Below are 14,576 nucleotides of genomic sequence, written 5' to 3'. Positions count from 1 at the left end.
AAAAGTCGATCATTTCTGCCCGTCACTTCACAGGCCTCTCATCAAGCTGAGCATCAGCTGGCGGAAGAACGGCGCCGTCGTAAGCAGCGGCCTCAGCGACTTCAACCGTCGACTGACCATCCTCAGCCCCCTGGTGGCCGACACCGGCTACTACGAGTGCGAGGCCGTGCTTCGCAGCAGTAGTGTACCGTCGGTCAGCGCCGGGGCATTCCTGCATGTGCTGGGTGAGCCACGCCCCTTTTTAAATCGTGATGAGCAATGAATGACTTCTTGTTCTGGATTGGTTTGGGAATATCGTCCGGCTAAAGGAAGCTGAAATTGAAGATTGAAGTTTTTAAAACATTTGGTTAGCTTAGTCGCATAATTGCGCAAGTTATTTTTGGATGTTGTCCGATAACAAAAAAAACCCCACAACTAATTCAGCTAACATAAAAAGTGTGGTCACCTCGAATTGACCCTTGCGGAGTGCCATGGGCTGGAAGTGGAAAAAGATGACGAACGATTCGTCTCCTTCGGGAATTGTCTACTGTATAGGAGATCATCGCTCATCACGGTTAAGTAGAAGGTTGAACCTCTTTGGAGGTCGTGCTTTCCGCTACACATTTTCAAATCCGAAGGCTTGACTCATATCGTAAGAAGAATCGTATCGTATTAAAAACGATATCAAGGCAAGATCACGATTGATTTTTTAAGAATATTCTCAAGGTGAAATCTGTGGAGTGAATCTCCATAGCATCAGACCGAAAGAATTTTTAATCAACGCAATCAAAGGCAACAGCGATTTTTTTTTTTTGTTTTATTTTTAAGAATCTGTACGTTTCTGATGAAAATTCTTCTACCTGTTGGTGATGATTGTCCTTTTGTCGAAGCGCCAACCCCAAAAGCTTGACCTGCCAGACTTTTATATTTCATTTTATTATTTTTATTTTTTATTTTTTTTGCTACCCAATGCCATTTTTCAGAGAAGCGTCCCCCCCCGCTGCTAATCAGTGTCACGGTTCTGTAGCCAGTCCAAAATACTGACAAAAGATGTCGCCTGTGAAGCCGCCATTAAGCCGGCTGCCCCTGGCGAAAGCATTTGAATGCCCGAGTCGCTTTTGAACACTTTGATGGCGTCAAGGTTGCGATGGCATTCAAAGAGCAAGGTGCGCTTAACTTTTTTTTTTTTTTTCCTTTGAATGCCGCCTCCCCTGCTGCCCGTTTGAAGGTTACGGCCGAAAACTGAGGCGGAATACCAAACGTCTCTCCGTCCAACTTTAACGTTCTCTTATTTTTTTGTTTTTTTCCGAACCCCTCTGGGCCGAGTCCGTTTTTATTTATTTTTTTCTTGCCCTTCCAATTAAATCTGTCAGTTCTCGTTTGAAACTTTGTGGATTGCTGTGGCGGGATTTTGGATTACATCATGGTGGCGTTTCTTCCATTCTTCCCGTCTTCTCCCAGAGCCGCCGCAGTTCATCAAAGAGCCGGAGAAGCACATCACGGCTGAGATGGAGAAGGTGGTGGACATTCCCTGTCAAGCGCGAGGTGAACGCGATTTTCACTCCATTAAGAGGGTTGCAAAATTCGGGCGCCATGTGAAGATTTGCGACTAAACGGGTTGCGTCAGAGGGATGAAAAATATTCAACTCGGCATTTTTGATTGTGCAATTCATTATTAATTTATGAATTATTTCATATAAATCTGTTGAAATGGTGAGCTTCTCCCCCAAAAAAGTGATTCTGACATTTTCACTTTGGGGTGTTCTCACTTTTGTTGCCAGAATTGAACACAAATTTGTCTGCATGTGAGGCGTGTCGTCATTTTTGTGCGATAGATGATTTATGTGCGCTCCCGCAACGTTCAGGTGTGCCCCAGCCGGACGTCGTGTGGTACAAGGACGCCACGCCCATCGACCCGGTGAAAACGCCGCGGTACCGGGTGCTGACGGGCGGCAGCCTGCAGGTCAACGGCCTCCTGCCCGACGACACCGGCATGTTCCAGTGCTTCGCCAGGAACGCGGCGGGCGAGGTCCAGACCAACACGTACCTTGCCGTCACCAGTGAGTACGCCGGGAAACCGGGACGGGTTTCCCGCTGAGATCGTTTCGGGTCCGTCAATCGTCACAAACACTTTGCTTTGAAATCTTTGGCGTTAATTTTTCAAACGCACTCAATTCAATTAATCAAGCAATTATGTATCATTTATATTTTCTAATAATTTTTTGAAAAACTGCTGCATTTCTTTTAACGGTGATAAGATGGAATTCTGTACTCCCACGAAAGGACATAATTTTCCAATCCGCTTTTCACTTCATCTATTTATTTGGTATTTCTACTCGCTGATATCGTCCGTCCACATTCCCGCCATTATTTCTATACATACGTTTTTTTTTTTTTGTGTGTTTGCTGCGGCGTGGAGGTGAAGGACGTTTCGGCAAAATAATGAACGGCACTCGAGATGCAGACTCAAAATCAAGAGGCTTTGGCTTCCAGTGCACCGCGTGGGATTACTTGCGCGCCCTTTTACTTGCTGCCGTGTTTTACTTCTTCTTTGCGTGTGTGCGTGCGTGTGCGTGTGTGTGTGCGCGCCCGTCACAGGTATCGCTCCCAACATCACAGCCGGACCCTCGGACAGCACCGTGATTGACGGGATGTCCGTCATACTGCACTGCGAGACTTCCGGCGCTCCGAGACCAGCTATCACCTGGCAAAAAGGTTTGCACTGCACACACACACACGCACACGCACCCCCACCTACACACCCACACACCCCAACCTACACACCTAGGGATTATAACATATGTTATCTATTACACACGGGAGGCTAGTTTGTGGCGGCTTACTGGCTAAAGCCGGCTTGGATCCTGAGGTTTATCTGGCGCCGGGCTTTTCTTGTTTTGCATCACAATGAGAGAAAACATTGTCCCGGTTTCTCCTCGTGATCCACTTGGAGCTCCTGTTCCGCTCAAGTGTTACGTTTCACCAAAGCAGTCTGTTAAGGCAGCCAACTTGTCGGGCCTGCTTTGTATGATACTGTGATCTCTTTTTTTTTTTTTTTTTTTTTTTTTTCGAAAATGTGACCGTCAGCTTTACGTTCTCTAGCTTAGTTGATTTTGTTCTTTGTCAGACTGTTGAGGCAGCCGACAAGTCGGGTCTGAATTCTGTTTTGAAATGACGCAATTATGTCTCGACCTCAAATTACATATTAAACGTCTATGTTGTTGCATTCATGACGAATAGTCCCGAACTATGAATTTGGTTCTGCGGAAGCCTTTTGAGGCAGTCAGCTAGACGGGTCTGTGTTAGCAATTGCGATGAAATGAAATGAGGATGCCCTCAAATTGCTTCAAAGCAATTTACAGGAAACTTTGTATCTGTTTTTACTGACCAACTTTGTGTTCTGTGGCAGCCAGCTCGTCGGGCCTGAATTTTTCCATTACGAGGTCAGGCAATGAAGCCCTTGCTCAAAGCACCGACAAAGCATCTCCTTTATAGGTTTTATATATTTTTGTTTTATTTGCAGCAAAAATTGCTACGATATCATCTCTGTCAGCCGGTTTAGGCAGCCAACTAGTCGGGCCTGAATTAGTGGAATCTATCATGAGATAAGACAATGATGCTCTGGAGTTGCCTCAAAGCACTTTCAGCCGTTTTTGTGTTTCCCCAAAAACGAGTCTAAGGCAGCCTGTTTAGACAGCCGACGCCTCGGGACTGAAATCTATTTTGCGATCGCTTAAAAAGTGCGCATGTTGTCGTTGACAAGCTCCTGACACTCTTGATTGCTTCATACCCTTCAGGCGAGCGTGTCCTGGCGAGCGGTTCGGTGCAGCTGCCCCGCTTCACCCTGCTGGAGTCCGGCAGCCTGCTCATCTCGCCCTCTCACATCTCCGACGCGGGCACGTACACCTGCATGGCCAGCAACTCCCGTGGCATCGACGAGGCGTCCGCCGACCTCGTGGTCTGGGGTAAGTGGAAGAGCGTTATTGCTTCTCGTTGTTCCGGAACATTCTGTCATCTCTCCGCCGCCGCCGCCTCAGCTCGAACCCGGATCACGACGCCCCCGCAGGACCAGAGCATCATCAAAGGCACCAAGGCCGCACTGACCTGCGGTGTCACGCATGATCCCAGCGTGAATGTCAGGTAAGCCGACGCATTCAAACAGCTTCATTCAGCGGGTGACCTTCTGGGTTGGATGGTATAAAGCCCTCCGGAATAAAGTAACTCCTCAGTTCAGCGCTGAATAAAAGTGGACAAACTTAAGACCCGTGGTGTTTGCTGATACTTCTTCTCTGCATTGCGCTATGCAAACTAATTATCATTCCAAGGATGTTCTCTGTAATGGCAGCAATATGCAATAATAAAGCCGTCAAATAGAATCCGTCTTTATACAAAGTATATATTTTCCAAATAGAAATTGCTGCCGACTTTTTGTGTTGCGGTATTGTCCAAATCGTCTGAATCACAAATCTGCGATAGTGTACATCCATGATGTCATTAAATAGTAAGTTAATAAAAATACCCTGATTGGTTAGAATGAATGGTGTCGGAATATTTCTTATAATATATAAACATAAATTCCCTTGTAGTATATCCGCATTTTTAAAACGGTGTCAAACAACAAACTGCCTACATGAATGATGTCATAAAACAATAGCATTTTGAAATATGAAAAAAATAAATGAATAAAAATAAACTGTGAGGTCATAATTAGTAATAACAAAAATAAAATCAATAATAATATTGCAATATTTCCCAAAAATAATATATAATAAAATATCACTGAAATGCCCCAAAAATTACTACACTACAATAATATTTTAATAATGAATAAAAGATGATTATTATTATCTTGCCTAGAAATTATCTTAACTACTACCCACTTGTCCCCAATGCAAGCAGACTGTAACAAAAATGCGATATGCTACTTATAAAACACCACGAGCAGCACAACTCCCCGGCAACGTTTTGCTTCTTATGAAATAGCCCCGTCATGTGCTCTCGTATGCTTCTCACAGGCACGTGTGGGAGAAAGAGGGCGTGGCCATCAATGTGCACGGCATCCCCCGCGTGCAGCAGGACGCCGATGGCACCCTGCACATCTCGCAGACGTGGTCGGGCGACATCGGAACTTACACCTGTCGTGTCACTTCGGTTGGCGGCAACGATTCCCGTAGCGCCCACCTCCGCGTCAGGTGAACCAACGGGAGAGGTAGAGGGAGAGGGAGGGAGGGAGGAAGGGGTAGAGAGAGAGGTAGAGGGAGAGAGAGAGAGAGAGGGAGAGAGAGAGAGAGAGAGAGAGAGAGAGAGAGAGGGAGAGAGAGGGAGGGAGGGAGAGGGAGAGAGAGAGGGAGAGAGAGAGAGAGGGAGGGAGGCAGGGAGGGAGGGAGAGGGAGGGAGGGAGAGAGAGAGAGAGGGAGGGAGAGAGAGGGAGGGAGAGAGAGAGAGAGAGAGGGAGGGAGGGAGGGAGAGAGAGAGAGAAAATGCCATTATTCGTATTTCGGCTCTTTTGTTCCTCTTTAAGATGTCAGTCTGTAATTGTTGTCCGTGTTGTTCCCTGCAGGCAGCTGCCTCACGCGCCCGAGAACCCCACGGCTGTGCTGAGCGGGTCGGTGCGGCGCGCCATTGACCTAACTTGGGCCAAGGCCTTCGACGGCAACAGCCCGCTCATGCGCTACATCCTGGAGGTGTCGGAGAACAGTAGGTCACCCTTGCCCTGTTTTGCGCCGAAGGAAGCTGAAGCGAAACCACTTGAATTCGAAACAACAAGCCTCCAGTCTCGTAGGAGCGCTTACAAGAGAAGTTCTCAGTTCGTTGTCCAAAGATGAACTTTATTTTGTGTTGATGAAATCCCGATATTTGCTACGATGCCCTTTTGGATTTCAATCCGTCGTGCTCCTGTGTCGTCACCCGCGTTGCCGTGCCAGCGCATCTTATGCCCTCCCAGGAAGTTGAAAAAGAATTTAAGATCAGTAGCGGTCATTAAGGGCGTCCATCACTTTTGGTATTTGGAGGGGGAACAGAGTGCCTTGACACAAAAGCGGTGTTGTTGCGTGAGAGCTGTTGAATATTCTCGCTGATGTGCTCACAGCAGGCCCACCGTCAGGGCGCTATCTTGCAAAAAATAACTTTATACGAGAAAGGATGCAACTCGGTTTTGAATAAAAAAAAACAATAAATAAAAATGAATACATTTGCTTAAAAATTGCAACTTTATTGTGGTGGAAAATAAACTTTTTGGCTTTAACTTTTTTTTTTGTTGAAAAATTCAACTGTTGTTCTGGAAAGATTTCAACTTTATTCTCGAAGGAGCGGATTTAATTTTAAAAAAAAACAACTCGATTCTCAAAAAATGTTGAATTTATTTATCTTCTCAAAAAATTACTCCTTTTTTTAAATTACATTATTTGTGTCCAGGGAAAGCAACTGTTTCTTTTTTTCTAGAATATTTCTATACTTTTTTCCTCTGGCAGATTATCACTTATTCTAAAAAGAAATAATAATTAAAAAAAAAAACCCGATTTGGTGATGTGTTAATTTGCAGACGCTCCCTGGGCCGTCCTGCTGGCCAGCATCGAACCCGATTCATCTGCGGTGACGGTCGATGGCCTGATCCCGGCGCGCTCCTACCAGTTCCGGCTGTGCGCCGTCAACGACGTGGGCAAGGGCCAGTTCAGCAAGGAGACGGAGCGGTGAGCCGCCATCCCATAATGCAACACTCGCTCGGCATTTTTGGTCTTAAAGGTTGACGGACATCGGACCATCTTTGAGTTGAAAACTTGTCTGTAAATAGTCAAGCCTGTTTCCACGGCAACCGCTTTGACTGATCCTTTCTGTCAAGAGTCGGTATGGAGGGATGGGCGCCAGAGCGCACACACGTGCACACCCCCGCACACACACACACACACACACACACACAAACATGTTGTCACTTGTAAACAAGCCGCGGTGAGCCTTCCATACGGCGTCGCCTACGAGAAAAACGCTTCAGCCTGATGTCGTTGTCATCCCGTCGTATACAACAATTGGAACAATGCATATGCAACGTATACACAGTAGACTTTTTAAATCATAAAAATGTAAACGCAAATGTAATTTTGGTGTTTAGCAGTATTGCGCTTGCTTGTTGTGTGTTGTAGCGTGTCGTTGCCGGAGGAGCCTCCCAGCGCTCCTCCTCAGAACGTCATCGCCAGCGGTCGCACCAACCAGTCCATCATGATCCAGTGGCAGCCGCCGCCCGAGAGCCACCAGAACGGCCTCCTGCGCGGCTACACCGTCCGGTAAGACCGGGCATTGGGCAGACTCGTTGAGGGTTTCATTTTCCGCTAAAGTACCAAAAAAAATAAATAATAAGATAAGTTTAAAAAAAAATTACTTGAAAAGTGAGTTTATTGCATTCTTTTTCTCCCAAAAATATTAATTTATTGATATGTGATTTTTATTTCAAAATTTTACTAAAATGTCGTTCAAAAAACATACAGCTTTTACTTGGAAACACACTTTTTTTTTTTTTTTAATGAAAAAAATTATTTTAAAAAAATCTATCATTTTTTTAGTTGTAAAACTTTTTTATTATTACTTTATATTCACAAGATTGTGAATTGTAGCTCTCACGAATCAATAAATAAATGTTTTCCTTTAATACACCAGTAGTTGTTTTTGCAACTTTTCCCATCAGCAGGCACCATAGTGAGTCACGTGCCTGATATTTTGAGCCTTTTTTATGATTAATCCGCTTCTTGAAGCAACTCACCCTTGTTTTTTTTTTATTCTCGGTTGGTTAATCCTCCTTTGTAGTAAGAATCCCTAAAATCATCATGATTTTTTTTTTGGTGCTCTGTCTCCCCCTAGCAGGGAGTCTGCTGTACTGCAGTTTCACACTAATAGCGCCATTTGTCTGGCTGCGTGTGTTTTTGTGTCAGGTACCGTCTGACGGGGCTGCCGGTGGACTACCAGATCAAGAACATCTCCAGCCCGGATGTGACCACGTTGCTGCTGGAGGACCTCATCATCTGGACCAACTACGAAATTGAGGTGGCCGCCTACAACGGGGCGGGCCTGGGCGCCTTCAGCCACAAGGTCACAGAGTGGACCCTGCAGGGAGGTAATTCGGGTCTCTCTCTCTCTCTCTCTCTTATTTTTTTTTTTTGTTTTCAATTTTCCTGTGTCCCTCTTCCCGCCCCAGTGCCGACCATCGCCCCGGGCAACGTGCAGGCCGAGGCCGTCAACTCGACAGCGATCCGCTTCACGTGGACCGCACCCAACCCGCAGTTCATCAACGGCATCAACCAAGGCTACAAGGTCGGTGGGCGCGCTAACGACACCAATTAAAGAATCTCGCGGCATCGTTCGCTTGTGCTGCAAATGTTGATTGGGAGGCTTTGATACTGAAATATGTATGCGGGGGCCCGGGACCGAGAATTCGCTGAGATGCGGCCATTCATATAAAAAGCGGTGAAGATCAAGCATCCCGGTTAAAAAAAGTAAAATAAAATCAAATTAAAAAAAACAAAAACCCTTGATTGAAATTCAATTAAAAATGTGATTATTACACTAATCGATGACCATATTGGCATAATCATATGGCTTGGATCGAAGAATCAAGCATTCACCCTTAAATCTACCCCAGCTGCTGGCGTGGGAGCCCGGCAAGGAGCGCGAGGTGGCAACGGTGACGACGCGGCCCAACTTCCAGGACGGCGTGCACGTGGGCTACGTGACGGGCCTGAAGAAGTTCAGCAACTACTTCACCTCGGCGCTGTGCTTCACCACGCCGGGCGATGGACCCCGCAGCCCTCCCAAACTTCTCATGACGCACGAGGACAGTAAGTAGGCGGCGAGCGCGCAACTTCATCTACTTTGGGTTTGACTTTTTCAAACGAGCTGAGCGTCCGTCTTTTGCGTTTAGCGCCGGGCGCCGTCGGCCACCTGAGCTTCACCGACATTCTCGACACATCGCTCAAAGTCAGCTGGAGCGAACCCAGCGAGAAGAACGGCATTCTCACAGGTGTGAGCACAAACACGCCCACCGTCCTCCACCCTTATGTAGCCTGTCATTTATTTATGATTATCATTGTGATTATTATTTTATTATATTATGTATAATGCATTTATCTTTTTTATTATATTTTTTTGTATTTATTTTTTAAATCATATTTTATTTTATTTTTTTTATTTTAGATATTAATTATAGTAAACAATTTATTTCTTTAATGAAACTACTATCTTATAAATATTGATACATCTTAATTCAATATTTATTCAGTATTTTAATTTAATTTTGTTTTATTTCATATTCTGTATTTAACCGTTTTAAATGCATTATTGTTTTTTTTTTTGTTTTTCCTACTAATGCCAATTTTTTTTTCGATGCCATCCTACTGCGTCTGTGTGCGTTGCTATCTTCAGGCTACCGCATCTCGTGGGAGGAGTTCAACCGCACCAACACGCGGGTCACCCACTATCTGCCGAGCGTCACCCTGGAGTACCGCGTCACCGGACTCACCGCACTCACCACGTACACCATCGAGGTGGCCGCCATGACGTCCAAGGGGCAAGGCCTTCTGTCATCCTCCACCATCTCGTCGGGCGTGCCGCCAGGTCGGTTGCGGGATGCTATGAAGAAATCTAAATAGTAGTAGTAGATAAAGTAGTTGAGTATTTTTTTTTTTTTAATTTCCAGCGTATTTTGATCCAAAATGTTGCCCTCTATCGATTTCAAATTTCCTACATTTAAATTTGTCAACCTCCCGCTTCCTCTCAGAGCTTCCTGGCCCGCCCACCAGCATCGCCATCTCCAACATCGGCCCGCGCTCCGTCAGTCTTCTCTTCAAGCCGGGCTACGACGGCAAGACTTCCATCTCCCGCTGGCAGGTGGAAGCCCAGGTGAGCTCGGAGGACCTGATCGCATATCGGCCCATTTTAGTTACGACGTTAATCCCGATTCCCCGATTGGTGGTCTTAGGTGGGCGCCGTGGGAGACAATGAGGACTGGGTGACGGTTCACCAGGTGTCCAATCTGCCCGACGCTCGCTCCCTGGAGGTTCCTGGCCTCAATCCGTACACCTACTACAGGTAGGAACGCGCCACGTCATGGTGCAAAAGTCGTAAATGTGGTGGTTGATTCTAAATTCCACGTCCAGGTTCCGTATGCGTCAGGTGAATATCGTGGGCAGCAGCCCCCCCAGTCAACCCTCCAGAAAGATCCAAACGCTTCCCGCCCCTCCGGACGTGGCGCCAGCCAACGTCTCGCTGCGCACCGCCAGCGAGACCAGCCTGTGGTTAAGATGGATGGTAAGCAGAGCAGGACGAGTGAATTGGCGTAGACGCCACAAGATGGCGGCAATGCGCTACGTCAGTTGAAATGAAACTCCTCAAACGCTTCAACATAGCGTCTTCACACAAGAGTGACAAGAAGTGGGGAAAGCACTACTTTTATCTAAATGAAGGTCTGATTCACTTCAACGTAGTTCCTCGACTTGAAGATGTGTGGTGATAAAGCGCTGGTTTTGTGCAAATGAAACTGCTCGGCTAATTTCAATGTAGACACCAAAATGCCACAAGTGGGCAGCAAAGCACTACTTTTGTCAAAATGTTCAACACCCCAACACACTCTCTCTCTCTCTCTCTCTCTCTCTCTCCAGCCTTTACCTGAGTGGGAGTATAACGGAAATGCGGAACAGGTGGGCTACCGGGTGCAGTACTCCAAGGCGGGTTCGTCGGGTCGCCCGCTCACCCAGGCCATACCCGACCGTTTGGAGAGGGAGTTTACAATCGAGGACCTGGAGGAATGGACCGAGTATGAAGTGAGGGTGCAAGCCCTCAACGGCATCGGACTTGGACCTTGGAGCCAGCCAATCAGAGGGCGGACCCGGGAGTCAGGTGAGGCCGTGTTCTGTTTGTGTCTTGATTCATTCAAAAAAGATTTCAAATCTGTCCACTGAATGTTTTTTTTTGTTTGGGCTCGAGGCAAATGGCAGCCTTCAAATAATATATTTATTTCTTTGTTAATTTCTAAACAAATATTTGTTGTTCAGTGCCTTCCTGCGGGCCCACCAATGTGTCCGCCTTCGCCACCACCTCCAGCAGCATTTTGGTGCGCTGGTCCGAAGTACCCGAGCCGGACCGAAATGGACTCATTTTAGGCTACAAGGTCTGTTTGACATTCATATAAATTTGAAGCAGCAATCTAACTCCAGTTTTTATTTTTTTTGTGCATTCTGTTTGAAGTCAGCATTTTTTTTTTTTGTGATTGCGAAGCAGCTGGGTAAAACATTGCACGCTGCCGTCTGCAATTTTTCCTAATTCTCTGCCATTTGGCAGGTGGTGTACAAAGAGAAGGACTCGGACAGCAGCGCCAGGTTCTGGATGGTGGAGGGCAACGCTACGCACAGCGTCCAGCTGGCGGGTTTGGGAAAATACGTCCTGTACGAGATCCAGGTGCTGGCGTTCACCCGAGTAGGAGACGGGCGGCCCAGCTCTCCGGCCATCTTTGAGAGGACCCTGGACGACGGTAGACATTTTGGGTTTTTCTCTTAGATTTGCTCAGAAAAAAAAAAGAAGCCTCTTTATAGTCGATGAATTTTTATTTTTTTTTTAGTCTAAATTAATTTATTCCTGAAAATGCACATAATTATTTTTTTATCTAGGAATTTAGGGGGTGCGCCAAATATATCGGCATTGTGGGAAAAGGATTTCCTAATTTTTTTTAAGCAGTCTGTCGGGCTGTTAATGCCATTCATGATTAATTTTTCATTTTTTTTTATAAACTTTTACTAAAAAAAACTCAAAAGTCTGTCGATATTTAAGGGGGTGTGGTTTAAAAAGTGTGATAATGAAGTAACCCAAACGATTTCACTTATAAAATATGGTTTTCGGGTGCGGCGTGTGTACAATGAAGAAGCGCTGAACCATTGCTTTTGATATCGAAGCTTGGCACACCCTTAAAAAAAAAAAAAATTACCAGCAGTCTTCTGATTCTTCTGCGCGCACCACCAGGGCTGCGCAAGATTAAGAGCGGTTCTGCCAAGGAGTGCGTGCTTTAAAAAATTGGTAATAATGACATCATCTCCCTCCTGCAGTGCCAGGACCACCGATGGGCATCCTGTTCCCGGAGGTGCGCACCACTTCGGTGCGCCTGATTTGGCAGTCGCCCTCGCAACCCAACGGGATCATCCTGGGTAGGCCAACATTTCCATCGGCACGAGGAGGCGTCACCACTGCGCATTTCATCAAAACTTATCGCCCTCTTCCCGCGCACCAGCGTACCAGATCACGTACCACCTCAACTCCACCAACGGCAACACCGCCACCGTGGACGTGCTCAACCCCAGCGCCCGCCAGTACACCGTCACAGGCCTCAAACCCGAGTGCGTCTACGTGTTCCGCATCACGGCGCAGACGCGCAAGGGCTGGGGCAAGGCCGCCGAGGCGCTGGTGGTCACCACGGAGAAACGAGGTAACGTTGATGTTGAAATCATTTCTTTGGATAATATTTTTCTGTCGTAACTCCGCTGTCTCCCCCCTCCCCTCCAGCTCGCCCGCAGCCCACCAGCCGCCCCTCCGTCCCTCAGAAGGACGTCCGCGCTCGGCGCGTTCTCCTGTCGTGGGAGCCCGGGAGCGACGGCCTCTCGCCCGTGCGCTACTACACCGTGCAGCTGCGCCAGCTGCCCGACAACAACTGGACCGTGCACTCGGCCTCCGTCAATCACGACACCACCTCCTATGTCGTCTCCAGGTAGCCACTTTGTCGTGGCATTTTTTTTCTGTTAGCGAAGGGGAAAAGGCGTTCCTTTGAATTGGTACTCAGCTGGTATTTAAGGAGAGTGATGATAATAATAATAACGCTTTACCGCTGTGCTTTGTGTGGTCAAGGCTGAAGCCCTTCACGTCCTATCAGTTCCGTGTGAAAGCTACCAACGACATCGGCGACAGCGAATACAGCGAGGAGAGCGACGCTATCACCACACTGCAGGATGGTAGGCGATGCGGCAAATGGGAGCAAGTGAGTCAAATGCAACTCATTCCAATCGATCCTTCGCTATGCTTTGTCCCGCCAGCGCCAGACGAGGCACCCGTCATCTTCTCGGTCACGCCCCACACCACCACGTCCGTGCTGATTCGCTGGAAGGTAAGAGAAGGCGTTTGCTACTTTTTTTTTCTTTTTTTTAATTTGTTTTATTTTTTAATTGTCTGTTATTTTTGTCTTTTTTTTACTATAGTAATGACTTTTATTTAAAATCTGTGATTTTATTTTATTATTACTGCATTTTTTTATTTCAATTTATTTCGTTTAATTCATCACGGGTATTAAATACATTTTTAGTTTTAAATTTCTTTGCATAATTATTATAGTAATGAATTTCATATTATATAAACAGTCTATTTCTTTATTCATTATAGTAATTACACTACATTTTCTTATTTTGTATTATTTAAAACCCTCTTTTTTAAATCATTTTATTATTTTTAGTTATTTATTTTATTTCGGTTTTTTTCAATTCTAAAATGATTTTTTTTGTCCTATGGTAAATATTTTTTCATCATTTTAAAACTGCCTTTTTTTCACCTAGATTGTTTTGGAGGATTATTTAGACGCTCAATCTATTTCAAACGGTGGCGGTAATGCACCAATGTTTTATTATTTTTTTTAATGCGCCGCCAAAAGAAAGTGGAAGAAGAACTTAGATTTTTATTTTTTATTATATTTTATTGATCATAGCAATGCAATCACTTTCTGTATTATTTACCATTAGCTATTTTTTAAATTAAATTTATCATACTAATTTGTGTGTCAATTTTATCATTGGGGTTGTTGAAAATAACATGAATGACATAATGACACTTGTTTTCTCGCTCTTTCATCCATGCATTGCTCTCTCTCTCTCCCTCCCTCACCTTCCCAAACAGCCTCCCCCCGAGGAGAGAATCAACGGCATCCTGCTGGGCTTTCGCATCCGCTACCGGGAGCTGCTGTACGACCGTCTCCGGGGTTACTCCCTCCACGCCATCAACAGCATGACGGCTTGGGCGGAACTCACCGGTGAGACCCCAAAAAAAAAAAAAAAAAATTGGCTGCATTTAAAAGAGGAGCCACTAGATGGTGGAGGGGGTTCCCTCACCAGAATTACTCGAAACGTTTCTTTACTGTACAGCGTGTCAGTGGAGCAACCAAAATCTCAATTAAATCAAATATCCTAATGATTTAAGCCTTGAAAAAAATATGAAATGCATTATTAATATGTTATTACTACTATTTCACTAACTTCACTTCCTGTCCGCAGCACCCTACAGTATCCGCAATCTGAGCGATGCCACTCTGACGCAGTTCGAGCTAGACAGTAAGTTTCACAGTAAAAAAATATTTATATATGAAAAAGTCAAATTAAAAAAAGCACGAGTAAAAGTAGGATTGTGATGAGTCTTATTTGCCGCAGAGCTGAGCAAGCACAAACGCTACGAGATCCGCATGAGCGTGTTCAACGCCGTTGGCGAGGGGCCCACCAGCCCGCCCCAGGAAGTGTTTGTCGGAGAAGCAGGTGTGTGTGTGCGTGCACTTAAATAAATCGCAGGTGGGCAATGCCCCCCCCCCCCCCCCCCCC

General features: G+C 45.9%; 1 protein-coding gene across 1 annotated transcript in view; it reads left to right on the top strand.

Moving 5' to 3' along the window:
- Window positions 1–14,576, top strand: part of sdk2b (sidekick cell adhesion molecule 2b) — a 224,859-nt gene that overhangs the window by 197,216 nt on the left and 13,067 nt on the right. The window contains exons 15-43 of the mRNA XM_088283938.1: window positions 34–224; window positions 1,441–1,524; window positions 1,845–2,039; window positions 2,578–2,694; window positions 3,777–3,944; window positions 4,017–4,119; window positions 4,995–5,171; window positions 5,540–5,676; window positions 6,521–6,668; window positions 7,116–7,256; window positions 7,899–8,080; window positions 8,162–8,277; window positions 8,606–8,801; window positions 8,885–8,983; window positions 9,385–9,576; window positions 9,740–9,861; window positions 9,941–10,050; window positions 10,119–10,269; window positions 10,620–10,857; window positions 11,013–11,128; window positions 11,299–11,488; window positions 12,057–12,155; window positions 12,239–12,433; window positions 12,511–12,712; window positions 12,850–12,953; window positions 13,035–13,105; window positions 13,885–14,017; window positions 14,259–14,315; window positions 14,412–14,513. Coding sequence (XP_088140064.1) covers window positions 34–224; window positions 1,441–1,524; window positions 1,845–2,039; window positions 2,578–2,694; window positions 3,777–3,944; window positions 4,017–4,119; window positions 4,995–5,171; window positions 5,540–5,676; window positions 6,521–6,668; window positions 7,116–7,256; window positions 7,899–8,080; window positions 8,162–8,277; window positions 8,606–8,801; window positions 8,885–8,983; window positions 9,385–9,576; window positions 9,740–9,861; window positions 9,941–10,050; window positions 10,119–10,269; window positions 10,620–10,857; window positions 11,013–11,128; window positions 11,299–11,488; window positions 12,057–12,155; window positions 12,239–12,433; window positions 12,511–12,712; window positions 12,850–12,953; window positions 13,035–13,105; window positions 13,885–14,017; window positions 14,259–14,315; window positions 14,412–14,513 — 4,136 coding nt within the window. The remainder of the gene's footprint in view (window positions 1–33; window positions 225–1,440; window positions 1,525–1,844; window positions 2,040–2,577; window positions 2,695–3,776; window positions 3,945–4,016; window positions 4,120–4,994; window positions 5,172–5,539; window positions 5,677–6,520; window positions 6,669–7,115; window positions 7,257–7,898; window positions 8,081–8,161; window positions 8,278–8,605; window positions 8,802–8,884; window positions 8,984–9,384; window positions 9,577–9,739; window positions 9,862–9,940; window positions 10,051–10,118; window positions 10,270–10,619; window positions 10,858–11,012; window positions 11,129–11,298; window positions 11,489–12,056; window positions 12,156–12,238; window positions 12,434–12,510; window positions 12,713–12,849; window positions 12,954–13,034; window positions 13,106–13,884; window positions 14,018–14,258; window positions 14,316–14,411; window positions 14,514–14,576) is intronic.

The sequence above is a fragment of the Idiotropiscis lumnitzeri genome, chromosome 20 (assembly GCF_059441095.1).
Source record: "Idiotropiscis lumnitzeri isolate Australia: NSW breed Sydney's pygmy pipehorse chromosome 20, RoL_Ilum_1.0, whole genome shotgun sequence".
In the NCBI taxonomy this organism is placed as follows: domain Eukaryota; kingdom Metazoa; phylum Chordata; class Actinopteri; order Syngnathiformes; family Syngnathidae; genus Idiotropiscis; species Idiotropiscis lumnitzeri.
Note: the sequence above shows the minus strand (reverse complement) of the source record. Positions and strands in the feature narration are given on the sequence as shown.